General features: G+C 47.9%; 3 protein-coding genes and 1 long non-coding RNA gene across 10 annotated transcripts in view; 2 read left to right on the top strand and 2 right to left on the bottom strand.

The window, feature by feature from the left end:
* UNK (unk zinc finger) overlaps positions 1-9692 on the bottom strand; it is a 32766-nt gene extending 23074 nt beyond the window's left edge. For all 3 annotated transcript variants that reach the window (XM_081028679.1, XM_081028678.1, XM_081028680.1), the window contains exon 1: positions 8376-9692. In XM_081028679.1, the coding sequence (XP_080884805.1) occupies positions 8376-8479 (104 nt within the window). In that variant the 5' untranslated portion in view covers positions 8480-9692. The remainder of the gene's footprint in view (positions 1-8375) is intronic.
* LOC308488683 lies at positions 2513-4852 on the bottom strand. The gene is made up of 3 exons (XR_013991925.1): positions 4598-4852; positions 4148-4312; positions 2513-3182 (listed from the first exon to the last, which is right to left on the bottom strand). It is a non-coding gene; the product is annotated as an uncharacterized lncRNA (long non-coding RNA).
* A 2430-nt stretch (positions 9693-12122) lies between the features above and the next one.
* H3-3B (H3.3 histone B) lies at positions 12123-14674 on the top strand. 4 transcript variants are annotated; one of them, XM_081027969.1, is made up of 5 exons: positions 12285-12412; positions 12870-13007; positions 13132-13285; positions 13378-13506; positions 13637-14674. In XM_081027969.1, exons 2-4 carry the CDS (start codon positions 12880-12882, stop codon positions 13504-13506), a joined length of 411 nt encoding a protein of 136 aa, XP_080884095.1. In that variant the 5' UTR covers positions 12285-12412; positions 12870-12879; the 3' UTR covers positions 13637-14674. The 4 variants fall into 4 exon arrangements, with proteins under 4 accessions (XP_080884093.1, XP_080884094.1, XP_080884095.1 ...); XM_081027970.1 differs by having other exon boundaries at positions 12290-12412; positions 12606-13007; XM_081027967.1 differs by having other exon boundaries at positions 12123-12412; positions 13378-14674.
* Positions 14675-21915: 7241 nt separating this feature from the next.
* Positions 21916-27549, top strand: GALK1 (galactokinase 1). 2 transcript variants are annotated; one of them, XM_081028484.1, is made up of 8 exons: positions 21916-22186; positions 23146-23335; positions 23787-23906; positions 24105-24240; positions 24361-24542; positions 26867-27017; positions 27109-27271; positions 27355-27549. In XM_081028484.1, the coding sequence occupies exons 1-8, from the start codon at positions 22022-22024 to the stop codon at positions 27424-27426; spliced, it is 1179 nt and encodes a 392-aa protein (XP_080884610.1). In that variant the 5' UTR covers positions 21916-22021; the 3' UTR covers positions 27427-27549. The 2 variants fall into 2 exon arrangements, with proteins under 2 accessions (XP_080884610.1, XP_080884609.1); XM_081028483.1 differs by having other exon boundaries at positions 24105-24542.
* The last annotated feature ends 36 nt before the right edge of the window (positions 27550-27585 follow it).

The raw sequence follows: 27585 nt of genomic DNA, 5'->3' as shown, positions 1-27585 counted from the left end.
CAAACAGGCATGACAACGATGGCCTCTGGAGAAGCGCCAGGAAGAGAGGGTACTATAGCTCCAGGCTTGCTCAGGACTAGATGAATCCCATATGCACAGTGAGGAGCAATATGTGAGCCCCCAAAGGAGGCGACAGACTGAGCCAACAGAAGAAACTCACCCTGGATGCCCCAGAGCCAGGGGGTCACGGGCCATGCGGAGAAACCCACTCCTGGGCACCCTGCCGCTCATCGGTCTCACGCAAGGGGCGCAGAGATCTGGCGATATGACAGATGTGCCCATATTCGTGATAACCACCAATATTCATCTTTACTACAGCTAATCTTATAAAAATTAAATTTCATTTTTTTCAAGCAGTGTACACTTTTTATCATGAAAACACAATCTTAAAATGAAAATAAGTGGTCCTGTTCTTAGTCTTTATTGAAATCTAACTACGATGTGATAGGATTCTGTAACTAGCAAAGGAAAAAAAAACAAAAAAAATCCCCAAAAAACCCAGTCATTGTTGACCATTATGTTGTAGGATCCAAAGGCTCTAATGACACTTATCTGTAATCTACTGTTTTCCATATTCACCTTAACCCTACTGGTGTCTTTCCTTCCCCATGCGTAACTCCTAAAAAGAAATTTAATCAGAGGGCTTGTATTTCATGGCTTACAAAGACTCTTCACTTTTAAGTTTGAGAATAAAATATATTTTTAACTTTAAGGAGATTATAAGAGCAGATAAGCAGATTAAGAATACTAAATTACTTATCAAAGTGTGTGTGTGTGTGTGTATCTCTTACAATTGGCTAAAAATCTTTTCTCATTTTTGAAGAGCTTTATGTAAACTTCTAGCAGTTCTAAATTCAATGTTTATAAGGACATACATATTCTGATTTGACATCAAACATAACCCAGAAACTATATAACACTGTAGTAATAACCACACTAGTGAGAGTTCCCAAACAATGACTTTTAAAAAAACAAGGCCAAATTAAAGCTAAAATTGGTGGCTGGCAGATATTTGGACAATTCTGAAAAAGTGACATACAGCTATAGCGATCTGGCTTCCAAATCTTCTGAAGTGGTCCTGGCTTAGAAAATTCTGGCAGAAAAGGAAAGCAAGTAAGTATGTAGTGAATTTCTGAGTGTGTCTGAATCTTTAAGGCAGGCCTTGATCCCATAATTGGCTTTTAGCCAAAGAGCAGACATAGTAAGGCCAGTATAGCCTCCGAAATAATAATGAATCTATCCTAACACACATACACACAGGAACCCACACTACGAGTGCTATAAGCACTTAAGTAAGCAACTGCTTTAAGGTGGGGGAGCCACTCGCTGGCAAATGATTTCAGCCCCCTCTTCCCTGAGAGGTCTGACACCTGGGAGCTGTCCTGGCCTCAAGAACTAATGGAGAGTCACGAACGGTCGAATGTTGGTGCCTAAGTAATCCTATGTGACCCCGGTTCCTTCTGTCTGTAACTGTCCCCTTGCCCTAAGGATCCTGGAACTGATAAAACCGAGGACAGAAAGTTCACGGAGGCATCACTCAGGTCACTGATTTTGGAGAATCTGTGAGGAGCACTGAAACTCTGCTTCATTCCTCCCTGGATTAGGTAACACTTTGACTTGAGTCAAAGTTCTTCTGTACACAGATGGCCTCCAATTTGATGAAACATTTTAGTATTACATGTAAATCGATGTGTTATTTTGTACACTGTTTTCTGTACAACAAAGTCGTTGGCCCTGGGAGAGTGGATCCATTTAGAGCCCAACTCCAGCATGTAATATCCTGGCTCTGATGGAGGCTCTATGAAGAATGGCGACTGGAGTAAAATGCAAATGGCCAAGGAAGAGAGGAGCGCGCTCTGAAGACAATACTGACCCACATGTGCCCTACGCGCTGAAGAATCTGCTGTGGTGTGGATGTAGCTCAAGTAGGCATTTGATCACGGCTGGTGAAGGAAGCAGCAATGCAACTGAAAGCAGGAACTTGGGCTTTGTTCAAATACTGGGAAGAACAGTACTCACCCTGTGCTAAGTGCCAGGCACCGTTTTCAGCACTTTATATAGTCTATTAACTCACTTAATCCTCATAAAAACCTCATGGGACGGGTACTATCCATATCCTCGGGAAAGTGACACACAAAGACGGAAGTCACTTGCTCACGGTCCCACAGCTAGTAAGTGGCGGAGCTGGGCTTCTAACCCAGACAGCCTGGCCCTGGAGTCAGTGCTCTTAAACACCTTGCTGACTGCTAACTATGCTTTTCTTAATTGAGCTAAAGGGAAAACAAGAGTAGCAGCAAGTAAGTGACTCTGGAAGCTGTTCAAAATATGTCAGGGAGTCTTTGACAGGCCATAATTACAATACCACAAAATAAGTTACTAAAAATAAAAAAGGTAAATGTTAACTTTAACATGTTCTACCAGATATTTAATATTCATTTTATGTATTTATTACAAAGCACTCTTGGTTCAACAATACAATTTAAGTTTGTTTTTCGGTGTTTTTTTTTTTTTTAAATACAAGCATTTCTTTAAAAAGAAAATGCAGGTATGGGTTTCTAATTTGTTACATTTGGATAGGTTTGATTTACACAAATCCTAAAGTGGCAGGCTAAAAATGCCTGGCACCTCTTAGCACTAAAAGTGATATCAAAAAGATATAGTAATGTTCTTACCAAAATTGATGAAAGCTTAGATATAAAAACTACTATCAAAACTTTTACGTCATAAAATATCACACCAAGGGTTTTTACCAACCTCTTCTTTTCTAAGTAAGCGTAACTACCTCTCTTCAATGGGGATAGTTTTGTGAATAGGCCAAAATTTCATAGGAAGGTGGGGATATGGGCATTCCCCCTCTTCAGGAGAAATCATTTTGTTAGGACTTATGGTGGCCATATGGTGTTTCACATATTAGTAGGAAACAAATGAGTCAACTTGAGAACACAAAAAGCAAACTGTGATATAAAGAAAAAGGAAACGGAGGAAACATTTCAATAAGCTCAGATATGACATGATGATACTGTCACAGGCCTTAGTATCTTCTTTATTTCCTAAATAAATTGAGCCACCAACAGGAAAAAGGTCACCTCACAGAGAACGCTATGAGATTTTTTTAAGTCGCTAGACTCCTTTCCATCTTCTCCTCCTCCTCAGCTCTTGATACTGCTGTCAAATTCTACACACTGGCAAAGAAAAAAGGGGTGAAAGTTGAGGGATTTTATAGAGAAAAAATGAAAAGTTTGTTGTGATTACTTGAACTAAATTATTATAGACAGACATCATTTTAAATGTCTAAAACACATGGCCTGTCTTTAAATGCCCATATGAACATTAAAACAATCATCACAATATCCGAAGAATGGAATCGATTACATTTTAGCAGAACAGCAACCTTCTCTTCTACCTCCCACCCACCCTAGGAAGTAAACACAATTCATTTTACAAAGGCATTGGGAAAAATATGCTTGTTCCTTATAATGGCTGTCAATTCAGAGACAATTTAAAGTACAACTACCAACAACTAGGAGTCTCAAACTTGCTGAGTATTCACTCATCTCAAAAGCATCTCCGGAGACATACAACACGGGCGGGTCCCTAGAATGGATACACAGGGACTAAGCCCCAGAGAAGGCTGGGGAAAGGGTGCCAAGGAGCTTTTCACCAACTGCAGGCTTTCCCGGCCTGATCCATGCTGCCAAGCCCTGAGAGGCCACATGCGCTAAGGTCTCTCTAGTAGTACAGACTCATAGGCACTGATTTTTTTCAACCCTTTTCTTTAAAAAATTGAGATGTAATTTACACAACATAAAAATTGACCATTTTAAAGTATACATTTCAATGTTTTTAGTATATTTACCATGTTGTATAACCATCATCACTAATTCCAGAACATTTCCATCACACCATAAATATCTCCCATACCTATTATCATATGCACTGATTTTACCCAAAGTTTCTCCACAGATAGCTGTTGCCCAGGCAGGTATTTTAAGATGGTTGGCTGGGGTGAATCTACAGGGTATCTACATAGTAAGAAAACAAGAAAGCTACATTGCCCAGAAGGACACTGAACCCAAACTTTTGGCATTTTCAGCAATTAGGCTAATATAATTTTTATATATTGGCTAAGAATGGCAGAGAAACTTACATTCAACATCCATCTTCACATAACACATTAGTGTGCCCCAAATTCATCCAAGATGTTAAAAGAAGGGAAGACAATCTACTAGGATTAGCCATAACTGTCCATAGTTGCAATTTCAAAATACAGAAGATGTACATGTGCGAAAACCTCCTTTAGTATCAAGTATAGCTGGATTAAAAAAAAAAAAAACAAACGAAAAACTTAATCATTAAGCAAATATTGCCCCATTTGGGAAAATAATCCTAAACCAGTCCACTATTTAAAGTAATGTAGCTATAAATGCAACCTTACTTTTAACACTCTTCTGACCTAGAGTCTCTCCTAATGAGAAAAATAACCTTTTAGGCAAAGGGCTGGCAGGAAAGCCTGCATATGTGGTGCTCTGGCTGTTGCAGGGCTCTTTTTACCTAAGTGAGCTCATGGCTTCTAAGACACACAGGAAGGAGACCTCACCTTCAGGCATCAGGGTGTTGAAAGCGGGAGGAAGTAGGTCCACGAGGGTGTCTTGCTTTTGTGCACTTATCTGGGGTGCTATTTCCAGAGAAGGAGCTCCTTTATAGAGTGTGCCCAAGATGGATTTCTCTAAGTTGATCTCAGAGTTGTCCAGCTGCCCTCACCAATAAGTCAGTCTTTGTAGGTTGATAGAAACCACCAGTCAAAGCAGATGCATATGGATTGTGGGGAAGCCTTCTTTAGTATCTAACATAGCTGGATTAAAACAAAAAAACTTAACCATTAAGCAAATCTTCACTTTAATCATTAATTTAGATTATAGCAAATATCAACTAGGTACTAAGCTTGAGTCTACCCTTAGCATGGGCACTTAACACTTATTAATGGGGGTTTTGTGGGCTTGATTGAAGGCCACAATGAGCTCTTAATTTTGGTCCTGTTAAGAAATTAGTTCTACTTGATAAACAAGTAAACAAGATCCAGAAATGTTTATTGGTAACTTAACTCATTCTTGCTGAAGTTGCTAAGCAACGCTTCCAGTAACTTCTGTTGTGTAACGAGTTGTACTCTATTAGTGTATTTACAATTTTACTGCAACAATAATTTAAATACATGTTCATCTCCTGGATTTTCTAAAACACAATTAGATGCAACCAAGTTAAGTTCATGACATTTCTATTATGTATAAACTAACAAATTTGCCTCAAAATTGTTATCTATGGAAGTACTGTTACATTATCCTTGCTTAAAGATGTCCAGGAAAGAGTCTTAAATTAAAATGACACTATAAAGCATTTATCCTCTGTCTTCTTATAAGAAACCACCCAGTGGCTAGAAAACTCCAAGAAACCTTCACTAAACTAGGATTTCATTTTCCTTTAATACAAGGACATTAAGAAGTTTGAGAATAAACTGCAGGTGAAGGAATCCAAAAATGATTTAATGTTTTTGAGGTTCTTATAGGGTCAAAATAATAACATAATTGTTATACAACAAAAAGCCCAAAGTTAGCTAAATGTGTAGATATATTTCAGAATGCAATCGCTCCAAAATTTCCCATTCTTAAATTTTTATAAAACTCTTTAGTATATATGATTGACTTGTTCTGAATAAAGCTGGATGAAATTTAGTCTTTGTCAAATAAAAAGACAAAGTACCTAGCAAGAGGTCACATGGTTCTTGTGTTGGAAGAGTACTAATACATGTACATTGTCATTTTAGAGTGCTAATCACGTACTTGGAGCTGTTCAACAGAGGAAATTCTGATATAATTGTTTTCAGGGTCAGATTCCTCAGGTCTAGCATAAGTGCCTGCTGAAAGGATTATTTCAAAGTTTCCCTTAAATCTAGATCATTCAAGAGATTAGAAGAAAAATACCAACAAAATAATTATACTTCAAACTACGTTATGGATAATCCTCTTGGTTTAGGACAAGGAGGGCTCAAACTCTAGGCCTTTAGTTGTGGGACAAGAACAAAGGGAAGAAGGCAAGCATACAAGAGGAAGGCAATTTTTGCTTCTGGTGGATTCAACTGTTTGCCAAGATTATCTGCCATTATACGTGGGACAACTGTAATGCAAATTTCTTCCAGATTATTGCAAAGATTATTGCATGTCACATAACTCTCAAATAATATCGGCCACAAAAAACCCCACAAAATTAATGTAATTAATGTCTAAGACAGTTTTAAAAGATAAAAAAAATCTTGACAGGTAAAAAAATACAAATATTCAAAACAAGGAGGTCTGCATCTGTATTCAACAATGGGATCAATACAATAGACGAGGCAATATTCAAATTGGAACAAATTCTGAACATTCATGCTGCAAGGAAGAATGAAAAAATGCTGGGAAGCTCAAAATTGTATAGCAAATATTGAAATCATCACTAAAATGCTCTTGTCTCCTAACTCCCAAAAGCAATAAATGGGTTCACCTTAAAAAAAAAAAAAATCAGAGCCAACAGGTGTACTGGTGCCATCATGTGCCCTCACGCTCCCTGCTCCTCAGACCTGAGATGACAAGGGAATGAAGTTTTCCAACTCATCACAGCTTCTGAACGCCCATAAATCTACCAAGGAAGACAACTGATTTCTATCTCTGATTTTTGGAGATATTAACATCAATACACACACACACACAAATGAAAAGATAACAGAAAATGAAGAGATGGGAGCACCTACAACTTCCAACTACCCAATCAAACCTAGATGAGCCATCTCAAGGAGCCAAGACTAGTTATTTTACACTCACGCCTTAAGGAATGAAAGGACAGATTTTCAACAAATGAGCGTCAAGTGGACAAAGACTCAGATACTGACATTTACACAGTTGTTGCCTTTTCATCTCTCATTTCCACAACGATCAGCGAGCCTTTCTGATACAGACTCAGTAATATACTCAATGACACCACAAGATAGAAACAGAGGTTGCTGAAACTGAGACTCACATTCCTCAAAATGTTACAGGTATTTTCCTGAGAAACGGCACCCGAGCAACCAGAGATTGTACATTAGTTCTAATGATGCGAGGTTTGCAGATTTCCAAATCAAGGCCACCCTGTTGCTGGACGGCACCATTCAACTGATAAGTATCCGCTGAGGTAAGACCATGTCACCAAAACCATGGGAGGATGGCAGAAAGGACTCCGGGACGGAAGGACCCGCGGGTGAACACGAGTCTGACTGGAGTCGAGAAAAGGCTTCAAATCATTTCTACCAATAGCAGAGAACCTCACAAAGACACCAATACGTCGCCCCAAACAGGCTGCCCAGTCCCAGGGCGGTTTCCCAGTGGGTCTGGCTCCCGTGGGTGGCCGACAGGAGCTCCCCCTCGTCTCCTCTCAATGCCTTCCACTCCAGCGGAACCGTGTGGTTCTTAGTTGTTCGTCCCCACTAGGGTCCCCATCTCCGGCAAGCCGGAGGTCACGTGGGCATCTTCCTAAACATGCACATCACTCGGGGACCCATGGGGATGCGAGGCACTCAAGGGGCATCAGGGGAAATGGAAACCAACACCTTCCTTAACAGGAGGGCCCGCCTCTTTCCCCGGGCCTTTCTCCCAAAGCACCCAGCACCAGGTAATTGCTTCATGTGCCTTGAAAGGAATCGGAGAGAAACAAGACCGAGGCGCTTAGACACAAATAGATTCCCAGGAAGTGGTTTTCCACCGTCATGGATTCTCCTAGTGTCCGCCTTTGGAGCTCGCGCTCCGACACCACATTTACGTGGGGCCTGAGGACAGACTGAGTCCATCCTGCTCAGGGTCCCCGAGTCGGGCTGGGGCGACACTTTAGGTGACTGAAGCGCGAGGAGCCTCCGGGGACAACATACGGGCCTTCGGGACACAAAAGGCCCCCTGGGCACAGTTCAGGGAGGCACGTACTAGACCTCACGCTGAACGTCGTTCACAGGTGGTTGTGGGGCGAGCTCCTCCTGGTCGTGTCTGGGGCTGCTGATCGCCCCGCAAGAGCCTGGTACTGTGGTTTGTGATCTGAGGACAGTTAGGCCTTGAAGCCCTGGCCTAGGATGTGTGCACTCCGCACGCCTCCCTTCCCCACTCGGCGGCCGGGACCGCGTTTCCCGCCTCACCACCCGACCAGAAACGGGTGGCAGTTGAAAGCAGTCGGGACCGGCCCCAGCAGGTTGGAACCGGTCTGGGCCGGGCCGGAGGAAAAAGGGGGGGAGGGAGAAGCCGCCTCGCGCTCTCACTGCGCGCGTGACTCACGCTGGCCGCTGACGTCAGGCGTGCGCGCGCGGCGGGGGGGGCTCTACGTACGTGTAGTGCTGCGGTTTCTCGGGCTGTGCCTGCAGCACCTGAGCGGTAGCGGCCGGGGGCGCCGAGGAAGCTGCGGAGCCGCCGGGCCCGGGGCCCTTCGACATGGTCCTGTCTTCCTGCCTCTTCGCCGCTCCCCTTTTATTATTCAGTCTGCGCGGTCCGCGCCGAGGACCCAGTGCGCCTGCGCCGCGCCACGAGAACGTGAAGACCCCCCGCACGGCAGCAAGGGTTGCTGGGAGTTGTGGTCCCCGGTTCGGCTGGAATTTTACCGTCGGCAGAGGGTTGCTGCCAAAGGAACGGACCACAATGCCCAGGGATCGTTGCAGACGATGTCCCGGATGCTGAGGACCCGCGACGGCTTCTGGGAATTGCAGTCCGGCTGCGTTTCTTTTTTTACCAACGCGTTTCAGTCTCGTAGAGGTACCTTTCCTTGAAACTGGAGCCCCTGGAGTAGATGGGGCCCAGAGCTAGGTAGGCCTTGACGACTTCTGTGAAACAGTTCCAAGTATAATTTTACTGCCAACAGTGTAATAATTACCTCGCCTCCAGACTTGGTATAGCTTGGGCTCGGTTCCGATGCCGGCCCCGAGCAGTGCTTAAGTATCTGTATCGCCCGATCCTGGCTCTGGGTCTTTGTGCTGCAGGCACCTGGAATGCGCCAGCATCCTCCTTATTCCTGCAGTGGGACTAGCCTCAGAGACATGAAGGAAAGTGCCTGCTGGAAGTCAGCTTGAGAAAGCTTTGCTAAAGAAGAGCTACACGACACAATACTCTGTTCCCGCGTCTTTGCTGGGGCGCTCCCTAAACCTTTAAGAACCCTGAAACCTGGAACTCCACGATTTGGTTCTCTTCTCAACTCGACACCTGGCCTGACCAACTTGTTTCCAGTACATTAGGGGCCAAGGACGAATTTAATCTCCGTCTAGAATAGTCTCAGGTACACTGGCAGGTTGCAGAGGTGTTGAGAGGCATCACATAGTGTCCAGAGGAAGGGTCTGCGTTTGAGTAGGTGGCGCGATTTATAATTCACTCCAGTTTCCTGCTCTGAACGGCACCCTTTCTGTTTGGAAAAGTATCACCCCTACCAGCTTCCCACCAGTGGGGCTGTTTTTCACTTTGTGGCCTTTGTAAAATAAGCCAGTTCCCCCAGACCTAGGCATTTGACTCTGTGAGCTTTACAAAGTTCTTCATATTTTAACGTTTGCCATTTAACTTTGTTTTCCATGTTTAATCTATTTAAGTCCGTTGTTTTTAAGACTGATTTGTATTTTATTAAATGGGATTATGTTAAATAGCGATCATCTCATTAAAGAAACACATTCCAAATAACTTCCTGAGTGAGGGAGTATGGGGTGAATGGAAAATTGTTCATGTTTAAGAATGATACTTATTTTATTTAGTTCCCAGTAACCTTACATCAGAAGCCAAAATAGCCTACAAAGTTAAGAAATTTGTATTTTTCAGACAGTCCAAATGTTTAACCACTAGGGGCACTGGAAGATGAAAAATTAGAAAAAGACAAAAGTTGCAGTGTATTATTTTGATCGTATTATTAAATCCAAATAATTGGCTTATATGTTCAACCCAAAATACTGGACTGTGATCTGAATGAAGATACATAGTTCATAGTGCTAAATTTTAAATAAGTGTATATCATGAGCTTCAGAATTAAGTGTGTACTAGTAGAATTGGGAGATGATGTCATCGAAACTGCTTAATTGACAAAAGAGGGAAACGAAACTCAGAGAGGTTAAGTAACTTGTACAGTTACTCAGCAAGTCTGTGACAGAATAGGAACTAGGACAGTAGCCTACATCACATTCTGCATGGTTTAGATTGTATAAACATTTGCAGTTCTTCATTTCCTACTGTTGCTTTTCCTTTCCTGCACCAATTTATAGGACAAAGAAAAACTAACCTGTATGACTGCCTGGTAAGAGCAGTCACGAATTGTACTTAAATGGGTGAATGTAAATCCTACATAGTTTCTCTTGGAGCAGTTTTAGTTCCTCTCTAATAATTAGCAAAACAGAAAAAAATAACTCAACTGTCTCTCTTCTAGGAAGCATGGGACAGACAAAGTTCAGGATCTCCTAGAAAAGCCTTAGAACACAAAGGGGGTGTTTCAAGGAGCCCATTCCTTCTCCAGGCCATTTGAACAGTGGAAAAAAGATGATGGTATTTTTTTCTGGTTACATCCAGAGTACTTGACAGTCTCCTATGCGGGATGTAAGCAGTGCCTTGTTTCTTCACTTTTCACAGGTTTTGAGAACAGGGCAAGAACTTCCATCTTGGTTTCTCTTCTCAGCATGGCATGAGTGAACTAGAAAGCTTAATCTTTACCCTAACCTAAACTCTAAGGAGGCAGAAATTAAAGTTGATTAAATTATCACCTAAAAGTTTAAATATATGATCATTAATACATATTGTGTGTTATGATCGAAAGAGCTGAAATAGAGTAATTTGGTACTAGAGATTGGGCCAACGCTGTAGCTGCTTTTTCAAATTGTGCATTTTTTACTAACTACTGATACTGAGAGAAGACTTGATGTCACATGTAAATTTTTTAGGTATTTATACTTAGGTGTAATAATTTTCTGAGTTGAAATCTATATGTAATTGGTTTTGCTAAAATAAAAAGATTTTAATAATTTAAAATATTCAGTGAATCCAGAGAAAGAACTATGGAGTAGAATGTCCAAGGCTTTATTTCAATTTCTGAGCTTTGTTTGGCTGGTCTTAACCTTAAGCCTGTTTTGGTATTTTATATACCTGAGTCACTAGAGTATCGAATATTCCAACTCACCCAAGACCTTTATTTAGGCAAGGATAGGGATTACCATTTTTATATATTTGTCCTGTTTCTTCAGTAGTACCTCCAGGATATACCGTTAAACACAAAGGCACATATTAAATGTAATTGTCTTTCCTTTACTCTTTATGGACATGAAAATGCTGTCATAGGACTATTCCCATTTTGGCTGTAGTCGTTTCATTCAGTTGAATTACATAATTCAAAAACATGTTGCTTGGTATGTGACTATTTGCTTAACTCGAAGCATAGTGAAATCACAAAGCATTTTGTGATGGCCTAAGAACATACAAAATGGTACTTATAAAATTATTTATATGGCATCTGTTACTTTGTAGCTATTATTTACCCCTCCCCACCCTACCAGACAAAAGAACTGCTTTTTGGTTCAAATGTATATGCATGATAAATAAAATACCTGGTAATATAACCTGATTTACTAAATTCTAATTCTCATTTACACTGCATACATAACTACCAAAATTTTGAAACGAGTTAAAACTCATCTAATATATTTTGTGTGAGCTCTCTTGAATAAAACTTGGGAAAAACAACAACAACAAAAAACGAATTAAAACTATCCAAATGTTAATGAAAAGTAAATAATCACAGGGAACACATTTTTATTTTACACTGGAAAATGTTTACCAAAGTTTCATTAAAGTAACCTCTCCTGCATTGATTGCATTGCTTGATGCAAAGAATATTGGGCTTTTGCCCATCCGGACTCTTTAGTCCTGATAGGGACCAATGCAGTTCATTTGCATTGACTTTCTATTGTAGAGTTTTGGAACCAAGGGAAGGATCCAAACATAGTTCCATTTTATCCAATCAGAAGAGCCGTTTAGTGTTAAACTCTGATTCGCCCATTTCTCTTTGCTTTCATCCAATAGTTAGGCCACTTTAAGAGCCAATCAGCGGCCTAGATATCCACCAATCAGGGAACGGGGCCGAAGCACGGCCTTTGTGTCGGGGGATGTCAACGCGCCGGCGAAAGCTCCCGCCAATAGGAAAAGTCGTTGGTGTATGCAAATGAAGGCCCTGTGACGCAGAGACGCAGCGTGAAGCGTGGGTATAAAAACGGAGACATTGGGGGAGGTTTGGAGCAGAGCGGTTTGGTCGTTCGTCGGAGTAGTTTCTTTGTTTTCCTCTGCGACTGCGGCTCTTCGTTGGGCGGCAGAAGCGGCGCGGCAGCGGGATAAGCGGCCTAAGACTTCGGCGTTGGGTAGGTGTTCATGGATTTACTCGTGCCTTGAGGCTCCGCCAGCCGTTGATGGCCGCGGGTCGCGGCCGTTGAGGGCCGAGTGCGGGTTGGTGCGGGCTGCTCGGCAGCTGGCAGTGGGTGTGGGGCAGGGAGGTTTTCCCTTGGGGCTTCTTTCCTGAACCTCGTCTCCCTCTCTTTCCCGCTGGTGATTCAGAGGTCCCGACGCTGGGTTTCCGGACAGCCGGGACTCCGCCCGTCGAGGAGGAGAAGTGACTCCTCCCCGCGCCCCCCCTCCCAGGGGAGGCTGCTGCTCCTCGCAGCCTGAGTCATTAGGGGAGGGGGAGGAGGCGGCGGCGGCCTCGGCCATCTGCCGCGGCGTGTGGGGTGCGAGGGGGCGGCCAGGCAGGGGCTCCGGGCCTGTCGGCCCCCCTTCCCAGGCGAATGCCGCGGCCTCGGCACTAATGGACGTATTCCTTAGGTGAAAGAAAATGGCTCGAACCAAGCAGACTGCTCGTAAATCCACTGGTGGGAAAGCGCCCCGCAAACAGCTGGCTACCAAAGCTGCCAGGAAAAGCGCTCCCTCTACCGGCGGGGTGAAAAAGCCTCATCGCTACAGGTAGGCGAGGCCGAGGGGAAACGAGGACTCGGCGGCGCTGGGCCTGCGGGAATTCTCGGGTGCTTGGTAGGGTGCCGGCGCTGTCAGTTAACTGGTGTCCGTTTACACCCTCCTGCTCGCACAGGCCCGGGACGGTTGCGCTTCGAGAAATCCGTCGTTACCAGAAATCGACCGAGCTTCTGATCCGGAAGCTGCCTTTCCAGAGATTGGTGAGGGAGATCGCCCAGGATTTCAAAACGGACTTGAGGTTCCAGAGTGCCGCCATCGGTGCGCTGCAGGTAAGACGACAAAGGCCCTGGTAGGGGCGGGCGGGCTCGCGGCTGGGTCCTCTCCTCGAAGAGTTTAATAGTGTGTCTCTTGTCCTCAACAGGAAGCTAGCGAAGCGTACCTGGTGGGTTTGTTTGAAGATACTAACCTGTGTGCCATCCACGCTAAGAGAGTCACCATCATGCCCAAAGACATCCAGTTGGCTCGCCGGATACGGGGAGAGAGAGCTTAAGTGAAGGCAGTTTTTATGGTGTTTTGTAGTAAATTCTGTAAAATACTTTGGTTTAATTTGTGACTTTTTTTGTAAGAAATTGTTTATAATATGTTGCATTTGTACTTAAGTCATTCCATCTTTCACTCAGGATGAATGCGAAAAGTGACTGTTCACAGACCTCAGTGATGAGCGCTGTTGCTCAGGAGTGACAAGTTGCTAATATGCAGAAGGGATGGGTGATACTTCTTGCTTCTCATGATGCATGTTTCTGTATGTTAATGACTTGTTGGGTAGATATTAAGGTACTAGAATTGATAAATGTGTACAGGGTCCTTTTGCAATAAAACTGGTTATGACTTGATCCAAGTGTTTTAACAATTGGGGCTGTTAAGTCTGACCATGCATCACTGTGATAGAATGTGGGCTTTTTCAAGGGTGAAGAGACAAGTCTTAACCACAGTGTAACTTACAGTTTCCTTAAAAAAAAAAAAAGTAAACCTGGCAGCTATAGAATACACTATGTGCATTTATAATAGCTATTTTATATATTGTAGTGTCAACATTTTTAAATTAAATGTTTTACATTCACATGTGGTGGGGAGTCTTGTCATTAAGGTGTGTGTAATTTAGAGTCCAGTTGGTTTTCTCCTAACTAGGCTGCGCTTGTTTTTATAGTAGTAAAATGCTTTGCTTATTATACCTTGCATAAGTCCTCATTCTACCACGTGTTAACTAACCCTCTAGCTGATAATGCAAACACTAATGGGGGAATTTTATTTATAAGGGCTCTAGAATATAATACTACAAGTTATTCACACCAGCATCATCTGTTACTAATATTCTGAACTAGTTAGTGCAGCTTTTCTTTGTGTTGTGGTTGGTCTCATAACTAGGTTGAGTTTCTCTACCAAGAGGAAACAATACCTAAGTTCTTTTCCTTGTGGAGTTTGTATTATAATAACCCTTAGAGTAAACTTGTGGTGGGGGAGGGGCACACAGCTCCAGCTTATTGAACCTCTGCCAGTTAAGATGGCATCCAGTTAGGTTACATCTGGTATATATATGGTTCTGGGAAAATCACTTTATAGAGATGGTCTTCAAGTGGTTTTTAAATTTATCCTTCTATTGAAGTTTCTAGGTCAATTATGTATGTTGACTAAATTTACAAATAAACTTGTTTATCCAACTATAAGTGTCAAAAACCTAAATTGAATGTACAAATCTTTAATCCATTATCTAGGTTGTTTGTATCGTAACGTTTGAGTTTCGCTTATTTAGGTTTTGCTTGGTAGATGAACCTTTTATTTACAAAAATAGTTACAGAAAGCATGTAAAAAGGCCGTCTTCTAAAAATGCCATGATTGGTATTAATATGCTTCCCTCTCCCCCGTATTGTCAAGGAATAAAAATTTGTTTAAAGAACAACATATGCCAAGGAAAGTAAATTTCTTCAAAATTCTAGGGTTCAAATTTGAGATGTGTTCCATGAACTACTTTTTGAAGTATGTTTATAGATCTCTACAGCAAGTTTTAACACAAGCCCAGAGGTAAAGAACTCATTGGTCTAAGCTGCCTTTTCAGTAAGAAAACTAGTTTTCTTAACCAACAATGGCCAGCCGTAAAGCATAATACATGAGTGTCAGCAGGACATGGGCACAAGAGCCACCAGTCAGATAAAAAGCATCTTGAATATCTGAAGCTACAGTGTAGAAAGACTTGCCCTAATGTTTTTGTGTGTGTTTAATAGGATTAGTTTCAAATTTAAAGGGCTTGTGAAGAGGCAAGCTAGAGTAGGCTTGGAAGTCTTGGTAACTTAGTGAGCCTTAGGGGGTGTTTCTAAAAGGTCCATCATAACCAGTTCTGGAACAATTACCCAATTCTGACAACTTCTTCGTGTTTCTGAAGGAAGTTGAAATCTTAGGTGTTGGAGTGTTCCGTGCTCTAGTGTGGCACTTGTGAACACAGGTAGAAACTTAGCTATGGTTATGAGTCAGCTTGAGTTACTGTTGAGTTACTATCTGTGGTAACCCAAGTGGGTGACACTTCAACCTTCTCCCCTTGTCTGTCTGTGTTCTGATCTAGAATGTTCTTGAATTTTGGGGGCAGCTTGGAATCTGCTTAGTGTAATTTGTACTTTGACTTGACGAGCACACTTAACCCCCAGAAGGCAGACATTTTTTGGTTCTAGGAAGCTGCCTACACAGGATATCACTTGGTATAGGTGATGGGAGAGTCTGTAAGGAGGAAAGCAAAAATTGGAGCTGATGAAGGTATCCCGTGCCCTTGATAAATGAGAGAAAAATAAAGTTTTTGAAGTTGAGACTTTCTCATCTTGTTAATGGTCTTTATTTGATAACATTTCACAAAATTTCTTGGGAAATGTCCAGAAAGACTTTGCTTTCTGACTCAGCTGGGGGTGGGGGGGGAGGGCATTCAGTAATGAGACATACCCCTATCCTTAAAGCAGTATGTGTCACGGTTCGGTGGGGACATTGTCAATTTTTGCCTGTTGAACTTGCATATTAATAGTCCCTCTTCACTGTCAACTGTCCCAATTAGGTCAGACCAGTGTTGGCCAGCCAGGTAAGTAAAGGAGAGCTGAAACTGCCTGAGGTCCTGATGGCTGTCTGGCTCCCAGGAGACTGAATCAATCAAGCCATCACCCTTGTGGATGGAGCCCCCAGCTGTACCTTTGGGAAGGTAGCTGAAAGGCCATGTGTTGGTGAAATTGCTGGCCAGAAGCCAAGTCCACGCCAGATGAGGCGGCCCCACTGCCCTCACTCCACGCTTTTTCATCTTCCTCTATTACACAGTCAACTGTAACTGGACTCCCTGGGCCCATGTTTCTGGGTCTCAATCTCCCTGCTTCATCTGAGAATTGGTATGTGGACCAGATGATTAAGGGACAAGACAAATTCTCCAATTAAAATATAAGGTGGTATAAAAGGTATAGAGAGGCAAGCACTTCAAACCCAGCTTATTCCCTGAGATCTGTCCTTACACAAAAGATTCAGGCCAGTTAGCTCAGTTGGTTAGAGCATAGTACTAATAACACCAAGGTTGCCGGTTCGATCCCCCACGTGAGCCACTGAGAGCTGCGCCCTCCTTAAAAAAGATTGGTTCATTTCTTTAAAAAAATTACTTGTATACATAATGTACCAAAAGTGAAAAACAAACCCGCCCCCCCGCAAAAAAAACACATCGCCAGGTCGATTCTCACATGGGCCAGTGATCTGCGCCCTCCACAACCGGATTGAAAACAATGACTTGACATGGAGCTGAGCTGAGCCCCCCACAACTAGATTGAAAACGACTTAGGGGCAGCCAGATGGCTCAATTGGTTAGAGCGCGAGCTCTGAACAAAAGGGTTGCCAGCTCAGTACCCACATGGGCCAGTGCGAGCTGCGCCCTCCACAACTAGATTGAAAACGACTTGACTTGGAGCTGATGGGTCCTGGGAAAGAAACCTCAGTTTCCCAATATTCCCCAATTCAAAAAAAGAACTCATTGGGTCCCCATCACACATCCACAGAGGGAAGGAGAACAGAACTGGGATTGGCCAGCAAGAAGCACCCTTCGCCCCCAGCCAGGGACCTCTGCCGCCGCCTAACCAATGTCAGTGTGAGGAAACAGGCTCTGAGCTGACCAGCTAGACTGGAAATTGACACTTTCCCACTCATTTCCTCTATCATTCCTCAGCTTTCCCCAGCAGTGGACTCCACTGTCCCTACATGGGGCTGTCCCTACCTGGCTCTTTGTCATGCAGGGTCTCAGCTCCTGCTCCCTGCATCATAACGCAGGACATGGTGAGGCCATCCTTTATGGCCCACGGCGCCATAGATAGGGAAGTCATACCAATATCGTTTGCTGGCGGCTGGGTTGGAAACACAGGAAGAAGGAGCCACACGATCCACAATCTGCCGTCCACTTGTCTGCTAACCAACCCCTTGCTAACTGCAATCTGCGCCTGCTAGCTCAGCCACGGCAGTTATATCAATGGCCAATGGCTAACTGGTTACAGCTGATGGCCAACTAGCCACAGCTAATGGCCATCCAATCACAGTTGATGGCTATTTACTACCTGAGTGAGCACCTTTCCACGTGAGGCCGAGAGCCTGGAAATTGCACTCCTGGCTCTGTTCCCACACTCCCCATTCCTTGGGTTGGGAACACTTCCCAGTCACCTCACCGAGCCATCGTAGCCCACTTCCCTTAGCCCACCCCAGGCACTGATCTGCGACCACAGTTGAGCTGGCTGCACCTTTCCTGGGACCCACAGCTTCTTCCCCCACTTCTATGGTGGTCTCACCTGCCCCCTCTGGGCATTCCTCAGGGATGTCACCAAGCTGGGCCACTCCATCCAACTGGACCTGGGTTCTGGCCAGCAAATTTGGCACAAACAGTTGGGCTTCCGGTTGCTTTCTGCAGGGTACGGCTAGAGGAAGGAAGGGAGGAAGGAAGGGAGAGGGGAAGGACCAGGCCCCCGCCCAGATTGCTAACCCAAATCCAGCGGCACCCCCAGGAAGAAGGCTAAGTGCCATTTGGGGCCAGGTGGCTGACTTTTTGGCTCCCTGACCCTTTCGTCAGCAGGTCTAGGGGAATGAGCAAGGCTGAGGGCTAAGGTGCAGCTGGGATGGCTTCAATTTATAAACAGAGAGTCTGTGCTGAGAGGAGGGGCCAGAGGCCATGACTTCCCTCTTGTGAGGTGCCTGCTTCCTGTGATCCTGCCGACTGCCCAGCAGCCCCTGGCAGTGAGGGATCCCTCCCTGACACCACCAGGGCTCCAAGCAGAGTCATAGGCCTTCTATGTGATGTGCCCCAGCCTGTCCTGGTGTCCTTATCTGAGCACCATGCCCGGTGTTGGGCAGGGCCAGGATTGTTGGTCAGGCACATCCCGGAGCCACACCTCTTAGCTTTCTGCCCTGAGCAAAGGACCTTTCACCCCCACCCCCACCTGCCCCATTGCTCTTCCCCATGGAGGAAGCTAAGATGTTCTGCAGTGACCCCCTTGCCAGGGAAGCAAGAGGAGGGGGCTGCAGTGAGGCTGTGGCTCCTGGAGGGGCTATCATGCCACATATGACCTGGAAAGGGGCGCAGAGGGGCACAGTTGGTCAGATGCCAGGATCTGGGGCCTTCTCTCTTGTTCAGGAAGCTGCAGTTCTGGGAATATACACAGTGAAATGGCGGTGAGCAGAAAGGGAGAAGTCCATCTCAGACACACCAGTACCAGTAACAAGGCTCTGGGAAGAGGCCAGTGGGCTACATACAGGCTTAGGGCAGGTGGCCTTTTCCTGAGGGGTATGTGAGCGACTGCGCACATCCCCATGGACGTGGTGCCTGGGCTCTACTAACCCCTACTCCCTTCCCACCCCTTCTGTTGGACATATTGGGCCCCAGGACCTTTCCCATAAGCTCCTCATCTAGTGCAGAGCCAAGAGTGTCAGCAGAGAGGACAGTAGGGGGTCGGGTCGGAGGCCCAGGCATCACGGGGCTGAGGGTCCTCCTGCAGCCTATAGTCCTCTCCCTCCCAGCACCCTGTCTTTGGCCAGTCTCAGTCCTCTTACTCAATCTCAGTGGCCTGGTGGCCTGGGCCGCAGCCGCAGCCCTGAGCTGACAGCTGTGTCTTGTAGACCTGGATTTGCTCCCTGGCCATTGAGAGGGTGGTCGTCAGCCTAGAGGCCAGAAACATCAGGGACATGGTGGGGGAACCAAATAAAGACATGCCCTGCAGCTGATCCCTCTTAGCCGGGGCATCTGAGGCCAGGAAGGCATAAAAAAAACTCCTGGTGTTCCAAAGGCAAGGCCTGAATCTTGCCCGCCTTCTGGAGTTGTGCCTGGCACATGGCAGAGGCTCCAGACATGTTTGCTGACCAACCTGAATGGTCCTGGCAGCCCCACAGCACAGCTGGCTGGATCCACTGGCACAGGTGGCCAGTCCTGTTCCCAAGAGCTTTGGTTACTGGCCTGGCTTCCAAACTGGGAGTGTTCCACATAGGAAGTGGGGCTGTCCCTCCTGTTCTTTATTAAGAGGCTGAGCTTTAGATCTTAACGCTTTTAGTAAGCAGGGGCTGCCGTGGGTCAGGGTGCTCGTGGGGACAGGGTGGTGGCTGAGAGAATGGGCTGAGGGGTCAGACACTCCCAGGTTCAAGGCCCAGCTCTGCCACTCAGATGAGTTTCTTAACCCATATGGGCTTCTTTTCCTCATCTGTAAAATGGGAATAAAAACAGTGCCTACCCAATAGGCTGGTAAGGATTCAGTGAAGTAATCTGCGTAAAGTCTGGTGATCTTTAAAATATTTGACAACAGAAGTCAGAAGCCAATCAGAACAGACTCTGGTAGTAAACAATTAGCACTGTCCCACGGGCTGTGTACCAGCCTGGAACCAGGGCTGCCACAAACTCCAGATTAGTATTATCAACACCTCATAAGCTGTTATCATTAATATTCCAGAAAGGCAAAGGGGGTCCAAATTAGGAGATAGGTTAACCCTCTGGCAACGACAACAAAAGGAACCTCCAAGAATGGGTGAGCGGGTGGGTCATCTGCTGAGAGCAAACACTTTCAGAGACCGTGTATGCAGATATTTGCTTGGGAGATGGAGCCCCAAGTCCATTAGGGAACCAGATCCTGATTGCAATGAAGCCAGAGCTGCATGGAGCGTGCAGACCTCCATCATCTGGAGGAAGACCGAATCTAGCAGGGAGGGCCCAGGAGCTAAGAATTGGGTGCAGAGGCAGACACAGACTCTGGGAGAGAAGAGGTGCTTCTGGAGTGCTTGTCGTCAATGGTGGGCCAGGTCTAACCATGGCCTGGACAAAGGTGCCTTGGTGACGTCTAGGCCTACCTAGGCTACCGAGCACCTGGCTGGCATGGGTGATATTCCCAACATTGGATAATTTGGCCCTGTGGTGGATATTACTGGGAATGCTATCATGATGTCTCAGTCCCATGTGACAGGTGGCTCTGGCAGTGCTGATACAAGTGAGTTTTTCAGCCAGTAGAACAGAGGACAGGTCTTGGGGTGTAGTGTCCCCATTAAGGTGCCACCTCCTCCCAATCCTGTGACATCTGGCCAGGAAATGGGAGGGAGAGTCAAAGGTTAAGGTAGGCTTTCTTCTGAACAAACTTCATGTAATATGCTACATGGGATTAAAAAACTGAGCCTACCTCAGTGTAAACACATCTCCCAGATAAAATCAATGTTTCAGAGTCCATCTTGAACAAACGGGAGCACTTCCCTTTTAGATCAAATAAATCCAGGTTCTCCAAGAACTGAAATTATACAAAGAGTGAAGATGGGTCAAATGGATGTGTTTGCAATCAAAATTAAACAATGGAGATAAAAACACTTTTGTGTGAGCTTTTCAGCAGTCAGGATTCCTCCTCTCTCACCCAGAAAGCTCTTTCCTCCTCCGTGCCAACATTTGTCAAGGTTGGAGGGGCCAGAGTGTGTCTACCTCCCAACCACAGCGTGAGTGCTTGAAGCTTTTATCTGTCTGGCCAATTGCATTCAGGAGAGTCCACTAATGTCTGTTGAATTTATGGATGACTGATGATGATAGCAAAATTTATTCTGTGCTTACTAAGTGCCAGGTCCTGGGCTTGACGCTCAACAGAGATGATCTCATTTAGTTCCTTTTATAAGTCTGTTGGGAGGAATCACTAGCCCCATTTCACAGGTGAGAAACCGAGGCTCAGAGAGGTCCAGTCATCTGCCTGAGATCACACATTAGTAAGGGCAGAGATTTGGGCTCAGGAATGTGCAGCCATCACCACAGTCAATCTTAGAGCATTTGCCTCACCACAAAGAGAACTGATATCCTTAGCTCTCACCCTCTTATTCCTCTACCATTTGCCATTCCCTTCAGCCCCAAGCAAACCCTGCTGGGGCCAACAGCCCAACGTACCTTAGCACCTTAGCAACTGCGTAGGTCCTATCAGGAGGGGCTGGGCCCACTGCTGTCCATTGCCACCCTCCTTCAGTCCTGCATTGCTACTGCTAGGAGCTGTGACAGCGCGTCCACCCTAGGAGCCTGTAGAAAGCGACTCCCTGGTCACCACCAAACTTGGCTTTATCGCTATTTATACTGAGTGCCAGTCCACTCTCTTAGAGGGGCTGGTGACCTCTCACAGCTGCAGGACTCTAGGACCTAGGAGATTTCTTTGGACACCCAGGTTAGCTGGACGCCAGCCTGGTCGCTCTGGCTGTGGGTGGATGGCTGGCTGGTGGGTGTGGGCACAGAGAGGGGCATAGGGCCAGAAAGGGCAGCTCAGACCTCCCAGTCGGGCCAATACCGCTCAGGGGGCGCCGCCACTCCAATGGGCGCCGCCTGGCTCGCGCCCCGCGCCCCGCAGCGGGACCCGGACCCAGGCTGCGGGCGGGGCGGGGCGGGGCCAGCCGGGCCGGGGCGGGGGCGCGCACGGACGGCCCGGGCAGGGCGGCGAGTGCAGGAATGCACGCCACCCGCCGCAGCCCCGCCCCGAGCATCCCGCGCCGACCCGGCTGCGCAGCGGAGCTGCAGGGCGAGCGTCATGGCCGCCTCGAGACAACCCCAGGTCGGGGAGCTGCTGGCCGAGGCCCGGAGGGCCTTCCGGGAGGAGTTCGGGGCCGAGCCGGAGCTGGCGGCGTCAGCGCCGGGCCGCGTCAACCTCATCGGGGAGCACACGGACTACAACCAGGGCCTGGTGCTGCCCATGGTGAGGGGCTGGGAGGGACCCCAAGCCTCTCCTGGGGCCCCGGCCGCCCCGCCGGGAGGGCAGGCGTGAGGGGCGCGGGGAAGTGCCTTGTTTTCGCGTGGACTCGTGGGCAGGCCGCACCGAACTTCAACTCCCGCGGAGTTTGGGGGACAAGCACGTGGGAGAGACCCTGGGACGGGGCATCACCCACATAGGAAGGGAGGAAGCAGGACTCCTCGAGGAAGTGGGCTGGGAGGGGGTGTGCCTACGCCTCTTGGTTCAAGCCCGCCCTCGCCCTCGGCGGACTGCTGATCCTGGCTAACAACCTGGAAACCATCTCAGAATGTTCCCCCTCTCCCTCTCCCGCCCGCGTGCAGCATGCGGAAGGAGGCACTTGCGGCTCAGACCTCCGTGAGGCCCCACAGACCCCAGGAGAATGAGCCCTAAATTTCCTCGCCCAGCCCGTTGAATTTACAGAGAGGGAAACAGGCCCAGAGGGGGCTAGTGATCTGCTCAAGGTCACACAGCTTGTCAGCTGGTGCTTGGTTGGGCTGCAACTTGAGTCAGGCCTCCCAGCTCTCTCAGCCTGGGGTTCTTTCCATCCCACCGTGCAACTTGGCAAGTGAGTGGATCCAGCTCGCCCCACATTGGGAAGGCATTAGATGGAACCTCTCTGATTCTGTTTTCCTTCTGACTCACTCCCGTGTCCCACAGCTGGGAGCCCATGCTCAGGGCAGAGTCCAGGTCTGCACTCTCTGCACTGGTCCCGCCCCTGAAAACCCAGGGGGCAGGGCCTTAGCCCCCAAGGCCAGCTCAGCACTCAGGCTCTTTCCTGAGACACTCTCATTCCTTTCCTGTTGAGCCTGGAGGTCACCCTCCTGTCTGTCCCAGGCCCCACATTCTTCAGAACTTTAGTATTGGAGGGGGTTCCTCCATCTCTTAGCTGGTGGAAGCTTTGCATACTCCTTGTCTCCTGCCAGGCTCTGGAGCTGGTGACTGTGCTAGTGGGCAGCCCCCGGGCAGATGGCCTTGTTTCCCTTCTCACCACCTCTGAGGACGCTGATGAGCCCCGGCGGCTGCAGTTCCCATTGCCCACAGCCCAGCGGTCACTGGAGCCCGGGACCCCCCGCTGGGCCAACTATATCAAGGGTGTGATTCAACACTACCCAGGTATGGGGCCTGGCCTGGCTCAAGTTCCTGCTGGTGCCAGGAGCACCACATGTCAGCTAGTAAGCCCATTAGCTCATCTAATCCACTGTGGGGTAGGGTGGAGCATCTCCATCGTACAGAGGAGGAAACTGATGCCCTGAGAGGCTCTAGAACTTGCCCTGCATTGCCCATTACATGATTGGAGGAGCCAGAATTGAAACCCTAACCTGTTGGCTTCCAGAGCCCTAAACCAGGAGGAGAATTAGGAAGACTATGTCCCAGGAACCTCAGGATAGAAGGATGGAGGGCGGTGGGCCCCTTCGCCCAGCAGGTTGGTGGCCTTTGATAATTGAGACTTATTCCTGGAGGCAGCCACCAGGCAGTTGCTTCCCTTCATACCAAAATATGTGCCCTTCCTGTGCCCATCTTTCCATACAGCCCAACTTACGATCACCCATTGTTTCCCCTGCAGCTGCCCCCCTCCCTGGCTTCAGTGCAGTGGTGGTCAGCTCTGTGCCCTTGGGGGGTGGGCTGTCCAGTTCGGCAGCCCTGGAAGTGGCCACGTACACCTTCCTGCAGCAGCTCTGCCCAGGTACCTCCTAAGTCCCAGCGCTCAACCCAACCCTCCTTCCCTGAGGTCTCCTTTGATCAGAGCTTCTTCCTCTGTCGTGGCTTCGGGAGCGGGTGGGGAATCTCCCTGGAGTGTTGTTGGAGCTACTGTTGCTCCCACCCACACAGCCCTTGTGCCCCCTCCTGGGCCCCAACCTCCCCATCTCACCCTGTGCCACAGACTCGGGGACAGTAGCTGCCCGGGCCCAGGTATGTCAGCGGGCCGAACACAGTTTCGCAGGGGTGCCCTGTGGCATCATGGACCAGCTCATCGCACTGCTGGCACAGAAGGACTGTGCACTACTCATTGATTGCAGGTTAGGGGCTCCCTTGTACTCTCCTGCTCATAATCAGGAGCTTGTGGGGAGCATGCCCACTGCCGGGCATGACACACAGACACTTGGCCTTGTCATCACCCCATTCCAACTCCATATCAGGTCTCTAGAGACAAGCTTGGTGCCACTGTCGGACCCCAAGCTGGCTGTGCTTATCACCAACTCCAATGTCCGCCACTCACTGGGCTCCAGCGAGTACCCCCTACGGCGACGCCAGTGCGAAGAAGTGGCCCGGGCGCTGGGCAAGGAGAGCCTTCGGGAGGTGCAGCTGGAAGAGTTGGAGGGTGAGAGCTGGCTGGGTGTGCCCTTTCCTGGAGGTAGTTGGGCACCCTGCAGGGGCTGCCAGGGCCTCATCTCCAGAGACCTCTGCCAAGCTCTGCCCACTCGCCCAAACACTATAACCTACGGCTCCAATCTCAGCAGGGCTGCTTGAAATCTTAATATTGTATGTTCTAATGAGAAGTACATTTCCACTGTACTTCTGGAAAATATAGAAAAGTACAAAGAAGAAAATAATAAACTACAAGGCCACTACCCAGAGATAGCTACCATTAGCATTTTAGCATAGTCCCAGGGTTTACTTACATCTGTGTATTCAAAGTTGAGTATATACAATATTGTCACCTGCCTTTTTTTTTTAAACTTAACATTCTCCTATGCCATGAAAGACCCATCAACATGACTTTTAAAGGTTACGTAGTATTTCAGCATACAGGTGCATGGTACTTTATTTCTGATAACCACACCTAACACTGATGAACATTTTATACATAAGTCTCTGCTTTCTCTTATTATGTTCTCGGGATTAGATTTTTTGTAGGATTCGAGTGAAAAGATACATGTGTTTTTAAGGTTCCTGCTACACATGGTCAGGAAGGTAGTCTGTTTAGCAGTTTGAAGGTCGTATAAATATTAATGAATGTAATTTTCTAACAGCTCTATAGAGCAGAATACTAGTATTTTTTTTTTTTTTATGGGGAGTCTGCAGCAAGTGGTTGTGCTGACACTTGAACGCAGGCCCCAGAAGCCCACAATCTTGACCCCCAGACCATGCTGCTGCTGTTGGGAGTTGTGCCCTCCCTGGCAGTGTGGGTGTGCCCATTTCAGGGACACTGGCCAGCCCCAAGGGACCATCGTGTCCTCCTTGGTAAACTGTCACATTCAGACCAGCCCTGCCTGCAATCTGCAGGTGACCTTGGCCGAGGTTTCAGCATTTGAACACTTGCCATCCCTCCTCTCTACCTCAGTCCTTCCGTGTCACTGCTGGGGGTGGGGCTCCCACCTGCCTTCTCTGAGCAGCCCCCACACACTTACACCTTCCCGCCTTCCTGGCCTTTGCCTGGCTCTTCCCCTTCTACTTTGAAACATGGACGTTTTCTTCCCTCCTTAAATGGATTCTCCTCTCCATTACAATTGGAAGATTCTCCTCCCAGTCTTGGAAGAGTACTAATCTTATTGCTCTCACTTGCTCATCTCCACTCATTTCTTAGTCCCTTGAATCTGCCTGTCCCTCTTCTATGGGGGCCATAACTCCCAGGGGTTCTATGGATGGCATTCCCCTCCTCATCAGTGGCTGGATCTGCTCATTCATGGTCCTCCTGTTTCTCTGCCTGTGTCTTCCCCAGGCTTTGTCCTCAGTGCACAGCACCTGCCACCAGTGCTCCACTAAGGACTCAGATTTGGCTGCAGACACCCCCCCCCCCCCCGACACCTACACACCTCGTTTCCACCTGGGCTCCAGGAGCCTTATCCTGGCCCACACTGGAACCCATCATCCTTTCCCCCACAGGCATCTCTTGGTTTCCCCTTGTTTGTTATTTCCTCACCCTTATCACCTCTGAGTCTTCACTGTTCCCCCTCCCACTCTTGTCTCTGACCTCTGTCTCCTTTCCTTCCTTTGGTCTCTGTTTAACAGCTGAAGGCTGGGCTCCTCGCGCCCACCTCTCCCAGCCTGGGCCCTCTGCCCAAGGCACTCACTTGTCTGCTAGAGCTCAGCTCCGTCCCTCCCAAACCTCTGTAACACACAGAATCAAGTAGCAAGGTGCCCTGGTGCTCAGGGCTGCAGTTTGCCCATCCCCCTCAACGTTAGCTGGTGGGGCAGCCTGGTTCTTGGAATGCCCTGAGCCCTGCCTCTTGACCTTGGCCTGGGCTCTTTCCTTCCCCCACTCTGGAGCCCCAGCCCTTAGAGGCCCGATGGTTCCAGCATAAACAGGATTTCTTCTCCCTCCTGCTGTGTGGTGGCCTCCTGAAGGCAGCATTGTGTCTCACTCACCTTGGAAATCAGTCTGGGGCTTCAACTGCTGTTTATTGAGCACCCCCCTGTACGCCAGGCGCCCTGCTAGCACACTTGGTCCTTATGGCACTTTGAATGAGGTGGGGGTCCCACTTGACAAACGGGAGGTGCTGAAACTTAGTCACCAGCCCAAGGTTTTACCTCTAAGCTGCCTCTACAGCTTTGTCAGAGGCAGGTCTCTGACTGGAGGCTCCCCATGCCCCTCCCCGCAGCCTCCCATCCTGAGGGCCACCACCTTGGAGCCATGGTGCCCCATCCCTGCAGGGACACAGAGGCGGGGTGATGGCAGGTCTGCTGACTCCTTTATTCTCCTAGCTGGCAGAGAGCTAGTGAGCAAGGAGGGTTTCAGGCGGGCACGGCACGTCGTAGGAGAGATCCGGCGCACGGCCCAGGCGGCGGCAGCCCTGAACCGGGGCGACTACAGAGCCTTGGGCCGCCTCATGGTGGAGAGTCACCACTCGCTCAGGTGAGGCCCCCGGGGCCAGGGCACCTGAGGCACAGGCTCTCCCCGGGGCCAGGTGGGGCTGGTTCCATGCCCACTATTCCTGTCTCTGCAGGGATGACTACGAGGTGAGCTGCCCTGAGCTGGACCAGCTGGTGGAAGCTGCGCTATCTGCACCCGGGGTTTATGGCAGCCGCATGACGGGTGGCGGCTTTGGTGGCTGCACAGTGACCCTGCTGGAGGCCTCCACTGCTTCTCTAGCCATGCAGCACATACAGGTGGGCGACTGCCAGAGCCTGGGCGAGTGGGAGAAATGTGCCCAGGGCCTTGCAGTGCTCACACTCCACCCGCCTCTCCCCAGGCGCAGTACAGTGGTACTGCCACCTTCTACCTCTCCCAGGCAGCTGACGGTGCCAAGGTACTACACTTGTGAGCTGCTTCCCTCGGACGCACATGGCAGGCACGGGGCCTGCCAGGCACCAAGTCAGGAAGCTCCACGCCTCGGGCGCCTGCCCTCCATCTCTGGGTGTTCAATAAACTTGTGCCTTGGATCACTGATAGCTGCCTGCGTCTAGTGGTGGGTGTCAGAACC

This window comes from Rhinolophus hipposideros (genome assembly GCF_964194185.1).
Source record: "Rhinolophus hipposideros genome assembly, chromosome: 20".
NCBI classification, from domain to species: Eukaryota; Metazoa; Chordata; class Mammalia; order Chiroptera; family Rhinolophidae; genus Rhinolophus; species Rhinolophus hipposideros.
Note: the sequence above shows the minus strand (reverse complement) of the source record. Positions and strands in the feature narration are given on the sequence as shown.

What these genes read in the sequence shown, in the direction of transcription:
- H3-3B (XM_081027967.1), top strand. Translation starts at nt 12,880, where the DNA reads ATGGCTCGAACCAAGCAGACTGCTCGTAAATCCACTGGTGGGAAAGCG. An exon ending in AAAAAGCCTCATCGCTACAG is followed by an intron (nt 13,008 to 13,131) that starts GTAGGCGAGGCC and finishes CTGCTCGCACAG; the next exon opens with GCCCGGGACGGTTGCGCTTC. An exon ending in CCGCCATCGGTGCGCTGCAG is followed by an intron (nt 13,286 to 13,377) that starts GTAAGACGACAA and finishes TGTCCTCAACAG; the next exon opens with GAAGCTAGCGAAGCGTACCT.
- GALK1 (XM_081028483.1), top strand. Translation starts at nt 22,022, where the DNA reads ATGGCCGCCTCGAGACAACCCCAGGTCGGGGAGCTGCTGGCCGAGGCC. An exon ending in GAGAGTCACCACTCGCTCAG is followed by an intron (nt 27,018 to 27,108) that starts GTGAGGCCCCCG and finishes CTGTCTCTGCAG; the next exon opens with GGATGACTACGAGGTGAGCT. An exon ending in TAGCCATGCAGCACATACAG is followed by an intron (nt 27,272 to 27,354) that starts GTGGGCGACTGC and finishes GCCTCTCCCCAG; the next exon opens with GCGCAGTACAGTGGTACTGC.